Genomic DNA, 11,930 nt, shown 5'->3' on the forward strand with positions numbered 1-11,930 from the left:
AGAGATAAAACAGATTCATTTAATTTAATGTCAAATAATCTAACCATTAAAAATACTTCAATCATTATCAAGGCAATTTTTACTTCTCTACTGTCATATTTTGGGGTGAAAAAGGATATTCAATGAAAAAAAGATATAATAAGTGGGCCGATTTTATCTGTCAAGAATTGAAAAATGGTTCGTTACATACCAAAACAATGCCTGAGTAGCTTTTGGCCGTTGGTTAAAATTGTCCAATAGCCTGTTTGGCCTAAGTGACATCAGCAGAAAGTGAAAGACATTTTCAGATGAAGAGCGAGTTACTACATTTTGATTAATGATTATAAATTAATTTGTTTTCCCTTTGGAATAGCATGCAGCAATGAAGCATTCATAATAAGAACAAAATGTGTAATATGCAATCAGTTTGGTTCGTGTCGCAATCTTCTGCAAGATAGAACAGAAACGTAAGTAGCATCTGGCCAAGATGTTTTACAAAAGCCTTACATCTTTAACTAGAACTAATCCATCTAGAAACTAGATAACCAAACCATTTGAATATAGAATTCCATCCAATAAGATTGGAGCATACCACAAACCAGTGGGGTGTGGTGGTGTTCTGAAATGAGGAGGTAAAGTCCTGTTTTTTTTTATCAAATGTAAATTCACGTCCCAGTCACAGATTGAGGTGTTGTGTTGCTGGATGTAATAATGAACATAGTGGTCGTCATTTACTCCCGACATCTGATGCAGTAGATTACGTTTGTTTGTGAAGGGAATGCGGCTCCCGATCTACATATATCCGTCTATGTTCACGCGAATCGTTTGTGATCCAGCTTCACTTACAGCAGAAGTGAGTATAAGGGTTTTTTTAATGAATATTTGCGATCGCCTTTCCTAAAAATGTGCTAGTTAGCAAGTTTAGCAGCTAAACGCGTGCATCGTGGTTGCAGAAAAACAGTAGTAACAAGTGGAGGTAAATGGGTAAAATCCATGGAATGTCACATTTTGATGTCAAAATTGGAATGCAAATAATTTTTATAGAATACTGTCGTCAAAGACGCAATTTGAAGCTAAACGCAGACGTTTAAACATACATACTATAGATGAAAACTGCTATGATTACTCTACTTTTAAAGCATAAATTTGATTTAAACAATAGGTCTACATAATATTCACATATGCTCTTCATAAGGGAAGTATTGTATTAGCCCTTCAGTTACAGCATGACATCTTATTTAAACCTATTGCTATTAATATTTTTACATAACATTTATTTGATCTCACAATTCTGACTTTTTTTCTCGCAAATGCAGGTTTATATCTCCTAATTCTGACTTTATAACTCAAAAATAGTGAGTTTGTCAATTCTGAGGGGAAAAAAAGCCAGAAGTGTGGGATATAAACTCCTATTCTGAGCCGAGGGGAAAAGAGAGAATGACGAGTCGTTTTTTCCTTATTAGAATTGTGAGATATAATCTTGGAATTGCAAAAATGAAGTCATAATTTTGAAATATAATTTTTATTACTATTTTACTCCATGGCTCAATAGACTGACACACTTAAAAACCGTCATTTTTCTGTCACCAGATAGGCTCCGCCCCCCAAAAAAGGTCATCCCTGTCTCGGATCTGTAAGACTATCCCACTATCTAACATCAATTTTGTTGAACAACAGTGCTTATCGCTGAGTGACAAGCTCTTGTAATATGCCAAGAACATTTTGAAAATTACATCTAATCAATACAATCTATAATCTTTTTAAATGTAACTTTTGTACTGTATCCGTGTAATTCTCTAGCCATAAAGGCTATCTCTCCAGGGTTTTCTGCAACCAGGATGTATGCGCATCCCGAATATTTACAAACCAATATTGTTGAAATGCGCGCAAACACAAGAGACGGGATTTATCGCATGAACCAATCACAGCCGATCATGACCAGTCATATCCAATCAGATCGCAATGAAGGTACTGCCTCCTCCCATGTGACTTTCCCCCATTCATTCTCAATTACCCCCCATGGTAAAAGAGATGCGGACTCCCACTGTAACTTTTACCTGCTGATGCCGCTGTTGGACAGTGTTTCTTTAGAAAAACAAGTGATTTATACATTTTTTAATTATATATTTTTTAATACTGTCGTTATTTTATTTTTGGCCTGCAAATTTATTTCTCGTCCAAAATTTTGAAGAGACACCGCCTCTCTTGCCTCCTCAGAGAAAACGTCCCTGATGATTTCTGAATGGTCATGTGACACTAAAGACTGGAGTAATGGCTGATGAAAATTCACAGAAATAAATTACATTTTAATGTATAGAGAACTTTTAATTTTAATTGCACTAATGTTTCATTTTTCCTGTATTTTTGGTCAAATAAATGCAGCCATGATGAGCATAAAAACATAAAAATGAGCATAAAAACATAAAAAATCATACTGATCCTAAACTTTTTAATGGCAGTGTATATACGCCACACATAAACTGCCTCTCTGATGTCTTACAGAAACATTACTTGTTTTTCCCAGTTAAGCAATCCAAGTGACTCCAACTAATCAAAACCAACACCGGTGTCACACCATATGGTTCATGTTTCTCAGCCAAGATCTATTTCCCTAACCCCTGCATCCTGGATAAACAATGTATAATGCTGCTAAAACATGTCTGTATATCTTACATATAAATATTAGAATTCCTCTTCATTTTATTCAGACAAATACGTCCCAGGCATTTTATAACCAAGTTCCAAATTCGTGATGGAATCGTTTGACAATATTAAAATACTCCACTAATGTGCTTTTTGATTAACAACATAAAAGTTACGACATCCTTGTATGATACCCTGGACACGTAATAAAGCATGTCACATCTGTTAGTCTTGTTGTAAATGAAAATAACAATCAAGACAAAGATGGACTGCGTTCAACTGAACGAATCCAACTGGCTCATTTGCAGGCTGATGTTAAATAACATGCCAGCTCATCACATCCCCTTTCCTCCCTGTTCCTCTCTCTTTCTGACGTTCTCTTCTTCAACGGTCACCATACATCTCTTTCCTTTACTGACACTCCCATTATCTCTGTGGTTCCTTATACTGACTGCTTCATTGTGATTTTGAAAAAAACTGTTGGCTCAAAGAGAATTTGAATCATATCTTATGTTGCTAAGCTGCCAACAATGGATTGTGTGGAGGAAGTCGAAAGCTTTGCTGGGACCTTCTGATGCACTAGAGAAATGATGCCCTTGAGGATTCATCACATTCTGGATAGACACTACTCAGAAATCATAATAAAGGAAATACCCAGATGTACAATAGTGCACACAAGTTCCAATGGATGCCGTTTACTGGAAGAATCCTTCAGATCTCGTGCCTTCATAAGTGAACCAGATCTTACATGACAAGACACGTTTGCATGAAAGTCATTTCAAAATACAGCTATTAACTCCAATTTTAATTATGCAAGTTTAGATCTGTACGTCTGACACTAAATATGTATATAATAATTGCTGCAACTTTATCTGCATGAATGCTGTATCTTATAATAATTCGATTTTTTACAAAATTATCATTTTTGCTGTAAAATGCAGTCTGAATTGCACGTAGTATGTGGTAAAGATTAAACATAACATCTGTGTAATTTTGGCCGCAAAATGTCAGCAAAAAGCCCTACTATCAATACTATAGAGATAAATGAAGCACATTTACACAAAAGTGACATTCATATCAAGCTACTTTCTGTTAGTCAGTGGGGTAAAACTGACCTGATCTCATGACGAAAACATACCTGTGGGAACTTTTTTGTGAGATGCGAAATAAGTATCACTAAGTACATATCACTGCAGTTCCCAACAGAAATAAGCACTAGAGGCGGTAAAACATTGAGCACTTGTATCATTTTCATACACAGTTACAATTACAGTTTCATATGTTTCACTTTCCAAATGTAAAGAGACCTAGGATACGTAATCCTTGAGTACAAATCCTGTGAAAAACATGGCTAGCAATGAAAGAACTGAAAAACAAGCTAAAACGGCATTGCATTTTTACGTCACATTCGCTTTTGTTCATACTATCGGGTAGGTTTAGGTGTAGTGCAGAAGGTACGATATTTTAAAATGTCACTCAACGAACACTTCAAGTCAGAACTGCGGTGACACGTACAAAACCCACGTCACATAAAATGAAATGCATTAATCGGTCCTGGGAAAAAAAAATCGAACACTCTTTTAGCGCCACTCAGTGGATATTTCACATCGAATATGTCACGAAACGTACATGGCGATACGTATTTCGTGTCTTGCGAAGAAGTTCCCACAGGTAAATTTTCATCATAAGATCAGGTTGGGTAAAACCATGTGACCAACTTGTTACAAAATCGTTTCCCAGCAGTCTTTCCTATTTAAATGAATGGATTTTGTCCATGAAAATTCACTGAAAACAACACACCTTAAGTATTTCTGTATGTACTTCATACTTCATTTCTCTCACACACTGATGACTGGCATATACAGTTGAAGTCAAAAGTTTACATACACCTTGTAGAATCTACAAAATGTCATTTATTCTACCAAAATTAGAGGGATCATACAAAATGCATGTTATTTCAGAATGCAACTATAACAGAAGGTTCAAACGCTCACTGATGCCCCACAAGGAAACACGATGCATTAAGAGCCAGGGGTGAAAACCTTAAGAATTTAAAGATCAGGGTAAATTTAACTTCTTTTGTTTTCTGGGAGACATGTAAGTATCTTCTGTAGCTTCTGAAGGGCAGTACTAAATAAATATATATATATATATATATATATATATATATATATATATAGGCCAAATAAGAAAAATGTACTCATCTTCATTCTGTTCAGAAGTTTTCACCCCCAGCTCTTAATGCATTGTGTTTCCTTCTGGAGCATCAGTGAGCGTTTCAACCTACTGTAATAGTTGCATATGAGTGCCTCAATTGTCCTCAGCATCATAAGATGGATCTCAAAATCATACAGTCATTGTTGGCAAGGGTTCAAAATACTCAAAAATGCTGAAAAAACTAAGAATTTGTGGGACCTGAAGGATTTTTCTGAAGCACAGCAGGCAGTTTAACAGTTTAGGACAAACAAGGGACTCATGAACAACTATCACTAAACAAAAAAAAAAAAAAAAAAAAAACACAGCTGTGGATCATTCAAGTAACAACACAGTATTAAGAGTCAAGTGTGTGTAAACTTTTGAACGGGTTCATTTTTATAAATTCAACTATTATTGTCTCTTGTGAAGTATATGTAAAACCCTTTTATGTCAAATATCTTATTCAGGTCAGTACTAAATAAAAAATAACATGCATTTTGCATGACCCCTTTTATTTTGGTTAAAATAATTAACATTTAGCAGATTCTGCAAGGTGTATGTAAACTTTGACTGTATATGGTTCAAAGACAAGTCCCATTTTGCTGTCCACATCAAACTAAATTTACAAAAGTCATTTTATATGCACAGAATGCATGCTAAAGAGTCTTAAATGTCAAAATATGGGTGAAATAAGGTTCCATCATCATTCAGTACAACTGAAGTATTTAAATATCTAAAAATGAAACAACATACTTATTCTGACCTGTACTTAAAGAAACAGTGAAAATACTGAAATCTGAAAGTACTGGCTGATTTGAAATATGGCTGACAAGATATTTTGGTTGCACCGAATGACATTTTACTGGATGTTTTCTGCAAAACATGGTAAAAATTTATGATAGACAAATTTTTTGCTCAGAAAAAAAGTATGCAAACAGGACACTTTCTAAACTACGCGGAAAAAAATAATTTTAAAGCTGTATTTAACTTTTAATGTTTATTTGAATAATAAACTTTTTATATAACCTAAGATGTTGTGTTCAGAATCTTTTAAATGAGCTCAGATAGATCAAATTAGATATTTACAACTTTGTCCCATTTTTGGACTAGCAGATGTTTCACAGCAAATATGGCTATGACATTAGCTTGTTAGGAAAGTAGTACAAAATTCTAATTCTGAAACAAAAGTCAAATACCTAATGAGCATCTGGACTTGTTTATCCATTTGTTGAAAATGTTTCATCACTTCTTCAAGTGATTTAAGGAACCGTCTTAATGAGAGGGACTGAGTCGCAAAAATACTTGCATGCATGTTTGTTTTGGAAAGGTCAGTACTTCAAATAATGATCCACTCGTAAAGAACCAGCTGCAATGCACTAAAAAATTTTTCATTGATGACTGGTAGTGGTTGAGTCATGTTAACTTTTACCTGGTGAACATTCACAAACTAATGGCAACACAGAGTTGACATTCACCTGCTTGGAAACTACAGCCTAGCTCTGAGTACACAGGAGAACAGTAATGTTCCAATACAAACAACAAGCTGCACACCAAACAGGGTGGCTTGGCCCCTTGGAGGACCCTTTTATCTGGACGGTCAGCACTGACAGTGCCAATGACAGCTGTAGATTCCTGAGTATGTGGACACGGCATGTTCAAGCATTCAGTCCACCCAAGTATGGCACTCAGCTGCTGTGCATTCCTCTAAAACCACAATAACAGCACTCCTAAAACCTGCTTAAAGGATAACACTGTTTATGTGGTGGAAATGAACCAAGTTTAAGACAACAATTATATCTTCCACAGTTGGAGAAGAACCTCGGTTGTTTTGGGTCATGCCTGTAATGAAGGAGAGCTGGGTAATTTAGAGGTGAGGTTTATTACAGGCTGCGAGAAGAGACAGGATGTGAATATCTACACTATCAACACCAGTTACCTGTCATTCCTATTACAATATCAGAAAACTGATTGCTTATAAACAATGCCACTATAATAGTTTTGTTATTGACTGTATTTAAATAAGCCTGAAAAGGTGTGCTTTGGAAGCACGGACAATAACAAACAACCCCGTGTGTGCACAAGGCAGCGCAGACGGTGGTGCAGTGCAGCCCAAGACGCATTGAAGTATCCTGACATCATATCACTTCTCTCTAACAGTGCAATGGCACTGCATAGATGATATGGCAAGCCATTTAAACGTTAATTCTTTTACACTATGTGACCTGTACATATGTCTAACTATACTAAAACCAAAACAGTTACCTAAAAATGTTAGGTCATTTGAGTCATTTGAGGTCAAAATTATAAATTTAAATACCATCGAATCAAGTAAAAATTGCTTTTTAAAGTAACAATGCAGGTTACCACTTTTTACAGTCTACTAGTTATTCCAAAAGTGACCAGTGTATTTTTCAGGTTCACTAGTGATTGTTCGTTAGTACTGGTGACCAACAGTAACCAGTCTATTTCAATTAGTCACTAGTACTTATTCTTTTACTTAAACTGTTACTAATCAATATCCCAGTAGTGACAAGTAACTATACTTTAGTTTCTGGTAACCACTTGCTATTTTTGTCAGCTAAATCAGTGGTTCCAAAATCAACTATTTACTTAATTTTAAACTATTTACTTATTTTAAATCTTAGTTTTGCTAGTAACCAGTAACCTTTTTTTTTAGTTATGTGTAACTGTTTGAATAGTTAAATTACTTATTTATTAGAACTATCAGACTAGTATCTATTTATTAGACAATTTGGTAACACGTTACAATAAGGTTTCATTAGTTAACATGAACTAAAAATGAACAATACTTCTACAGCATTTATTCATCTTACTTAATATTAATGTCAATTTTTACCAACGCATTATTAAAATCAAAAGTTGCATTAGTCATTAGTAAATGCACTGTGAACTAACACAAACCAACAATGTACAACTGTATTTTTATTAACTAGCATTAACAAAGATTAATAAATACTGTAATTTGTTCATGTAACTTATTAACAAATGACATCTTAATTATCCATTCAAACTGCTATTAGCAATGTTTCCTTTGTTACAATTAGTTGAACTTGTTGTTTACAAATTATTACTCAGAATAGCTACATTATAGTTCAATTATACCAGTTTACTAGACTGGTATACACTTTTGTCTAACAGATGCCAGTGTCTATTAGAAAATTTAAACAGATAACTAATGAATAAGTACTAGTATCTAATGCAACTGTAGCACTTTATTTTACAGTCCTGTTCCACATATACGTATTATGTACTTATTATAGTAATTACAATAACTGGGTAATAACCAGGTACCAACTATAAACCGACATGTAAGTGCATGCACTGTAGAATAAAGTGCAGCCAATGAAACATTAGCATACTAGTCACTATTCAAGTAATTACTAGTAAATAAGAAGCAATAACAAATATAGATGCTGAATGTAAGTTTTAGGCAATACTTGTTAAAAAGGCTTGCCATATAACTGCATGATGCCCTCCAGAATTACTGCAATAACAAAACCTTTGTGCACTGCATCAAATATAGATGTAAATACCTCTAATAAACACAGTCATTTAGAGGGTAAATAAAAATATCTTTGCTTTAGGGGTGTCTGTCATACCTTGTGTGGGGCTTTCAGAAGTCTGTGAATTCCAGCGATCTGATTGATGAGCGGAATATCCTCTCTGAATGTGAAATGTGGGGGTCTGGTCGGCTCCGGAAAATTTGTGCTATTAAATGGATCAGTATCATCTAAGAACTGCACCCTGCATGCAAACGTAGCCATGGTACATCCATACACGTCGATTTGGAAAAAAGTCGGTACAACAACAAAAAAGTATAGACCGACTAAAAAAATCCTTTAGATGAGACGCAGTGTAAAAGTGTCAAGAATCCAGGTACACTCCGTCCTACTGCGATGTCCTCTGTTAGTGTTCAGTGGTTTCTATATGTCTACAGTAGTTTCTCGCAAGAGGAGGGCCGGTAATATCCAAGGGCATGTCGGGCAGGCAAGGTGCTGAGGCAGACTGCTGCAGACGGGACGGGACGGGACGGGACATCTACAGTCTGTCTGATGACTACAGCGATGCAGTACGTGAGCGGGATTGGGGGACTCCCTCCAGTCACAACAGTGAAGGTATGAGCGCAGGAGCCGGAGTTATTGCGACACCTAGTGGTGAAAGTTATATCACAAACACTGCGTTTTAGCTTTAATGTATATGCATATTATTTCTTCCTTTGTGAAGAAGTACACATAGCATACTTTTTTAACTTTTAAAAAAATAAGGACAACTGAATGTAATGTTTCTAGACAATTGCTATTAAGAATTAAATGAAAATGTATGATAGCCTAAATGTACAGCCTGCTTTTAATTTGATATTATTACAAGGAGTTTTGAAAAAATTATAAATAAAGGGTTATTAATAGGTCAAAATGGGCAAAATGGGACTGTGAATTTTGCATATTGTCCCACCCTTAGTTGTGAAAGCACATCATCACTGATAGTAAATATGAACTATGCTTAGTAGAAAAGAAAAAAGAATCAGTTTCAGTTCACTTAATTCCTGTAATATTCCTATACGCAATTGTAAGGGAGTTCACTTGGTAACACTTTACAATACGGGTGCACAAATATGCATTAATTCATGCTTAACTAACCATTTATTAATAATCACTTAAGCAACAAATGAACATTATGATTCATAGATTAAGTAAACAATAAATTGTTATGAGTTAAATATGTCATAATGTATTAATTCCCTAATAACTTATTTTATTAACTAATAGTGTAAATACATGTGTTAATTACCACAATGGGTTGAAGCCATGCATTTCGTCTTCCAGTTGTCTGCTTTAATTAATCATTAGCTAATGATTTGCAAAGATATCATTATGTTATGACTTAACTTGTTGAGGCACAGAACTATTAACTAATTGTTAAGTATGTCATTGTGGTTATGGATTTAGAATTAGTTAGTTAGTCATGTGCCTCAACAAGTCATAACATAATGATATCTTTGTAAATCATTAGCTAATGAGTATTTAAAGCAGACAACTGGAAGTTGAAGTACATAGCTTTGACCACTGTGATAATAAACATATGAATTTACATCATTAGTTAATGAAATAAGTTATTAGGGAATTAATACATTATGACACATTTAACTAATAACAATTTATTGATACGTAATCTATGAATCATATAGAATGTTTAATTAGTCGCTGATGTAGTAATCATTAATAAATTATTTAGTTCTTCATGAATTATACATTAACTAGTGATTATCTGTGCGTTAATTAAGCATGAACTAATGCATATTTGTGCACACGTATTGTAAAGTGTTACCATCCATCTTACACGTTTCAAACCACCTGCCCATCAGCAGTGGTCATTGTGTTACGGCTAGCTATCGCTAGGGGGCAGTGTAGACGAACAGAAATATTGAAATCAGGTAATATAATACCTCATGATCAGTAAACTGCAGACCAGTTAATTGACATATGTGACCCTGGACCACAAAACCAGGTTTAAGTAGCAAGGGTATATTTGTAGCAATAGCCAACAATACACTGTATGGGTCAAAATGGTTGATTTTTCATTTATGCCAAAAATTCTTGGGATAAGTTAAGATCTTGTTCCATGAAGATATTTTGTAAATTTCTTACTGTAAATATATAAAAAAAAAATTGTTGATTATTAATATGCACTGCTAAGAACTTCATTTGGACAACTTTAAAGGTGATTTTCTCAATATTTTGATTTTGGTTTTGTTTTTTGTTTTGTTTTTTTGCACCCTCAGATTCCAGATTTTCAAATAGCTGCATCTCGGCCAAATATTGTCCTATCCTAACAAACCATACATCAATGGAAAACGTATTTATTCAGCTTTCAGATGAAGTATAAATAGTCCAGGGTCACATATTATATATATTGCTTACATATTTATTATTAGTTTTGTATTTGCCTATTATTATTATTATTATTATTATTATTATTATATATAGCCTACACAAGATAGGCTAATGCAGTTATGTATGTATTTTAAAAGTCCATGCTAAAATATATAGAAAATTTCACAGAATTTGTAATGGTTTTACTGGTTATAATGGGAATTGTACTAGTTTTAATGGAAACTGTAATGGTGTCTATTTGTCTCTGCTGGTAATTGGTCACTTTCTACTGGTGGCTTGTTAAAACCACTAAATCCCAGTGGAGTATGTCCCAAAACACACAACAGGAAACCATTTTTTAAATGTTTTTAATGCTTAAAAATTGATGGTTTGTAATGGTTTTTGTAGTAGAAACTAAAACTTCTGTAATGGTTTCTATTGTTTTTGTTTGTTTGTTTTCAGCACAGCAGGGGTGACTAGTGACTTCAAATTAAATGTAAATTTAAAACACAATTTAACCAATTCCTATTTCAGGATATAAGCTTTACAAAGAATAAGCTTTCAAAAATAAGCTTTACAGATTTAAACAATCTTGTTTAATGAACCAAATTATTGCATATGAGGAAAAGTCCTTTAGACACTAACAGTTTAAGGGTGGCAAATACCGAAGGACTCTGTGAATGTCCTTGAGTGGCCCAGCCAGAGCTTGGGCTTGAACCCAATCAAACACTTCTGGAGAAACCTGAAAATGTCTGCCAGACCCTATCCAAGCTGACTTAGCTTGGGAAGTGAAGAGGTGAGGCAAAGAACTGCAGATGTTGCCATTGTTGATATGCAAATCTTGTTGCATCATACCCAAAAAGACTTCAGGCTGTAAAGGTGCTTCAACTACACTGACCAGAATTATAAATGCAACGCATTTGTTTTTGCCTCCATTTTTCAAGACTTTTTCTATGTACACAAAAGGCCTATTTCTCTCAAATATTGTTCACCAATCTGTCTAAATCTGTGTTAGTGAGCACTTTTTCTTTTAAGATAATCCATTCACCTCACAGGTGTGGCATATCAAGATGCTGATTAGACAGTATTATTATTGGCCACAATAAAAGGCCACTCTAAAATGTGGTTTTATCACACGGCACAATGCCACAGATGTCGCAAGTTTTGAGGGAGCGTGCAGTTGGCATGCTGACTGCATGAATGTCCACCAGAGCTGTTGCC

At 34.6% G+C, this 11,930-nt stretch overlaps 1 protein-coding gene across 4 annotated transcripts in view; it reads right to left on the reverse strand.

Annotated features, from left to right (window-relative positions):
* Positions 1-8,898, reverse strand: part of fhod3b (formin homology 2 domain containing 3b) — a 203,040-nt gene extending 194,142 nt beyond the window's left edge. For all 4 annotated transcript variants that reach the window (XM_051131512.1, XM_051131510.1, XM_051131509.1 and 1 more), the window contains exon 1: positions 8,439-8,898. In XM_051131512.1, coding sequence (XP_050987469.1) covers positions 8,439-8,603 — 165 coding nt within the window. In that variant the 5' untranslated portion in view covers positions 8,604-8,898. The remainder of the gene's footprint in view (positions 1-8,438) is intronic.
* Positions 8,899-11,930: the final 3,032 nt, after the last annotated feature.

The sequence above is a fragment of the Labeo rohita genome, chromosome 16, assembly GCF_022985175.1.
Source record: "Labeo rohita strain BAU-BD-2019 chromosome 16, IGBB_LRoh.1.0, whole genome shotgun sequence".
Taxonomy (NCBI): domain Eukaryota; kingdom Metazoa; phylum Chordata; class Actinopteri; order Cypriniformes; family Cyprinidae; genus Labeo; species Labeo rohita.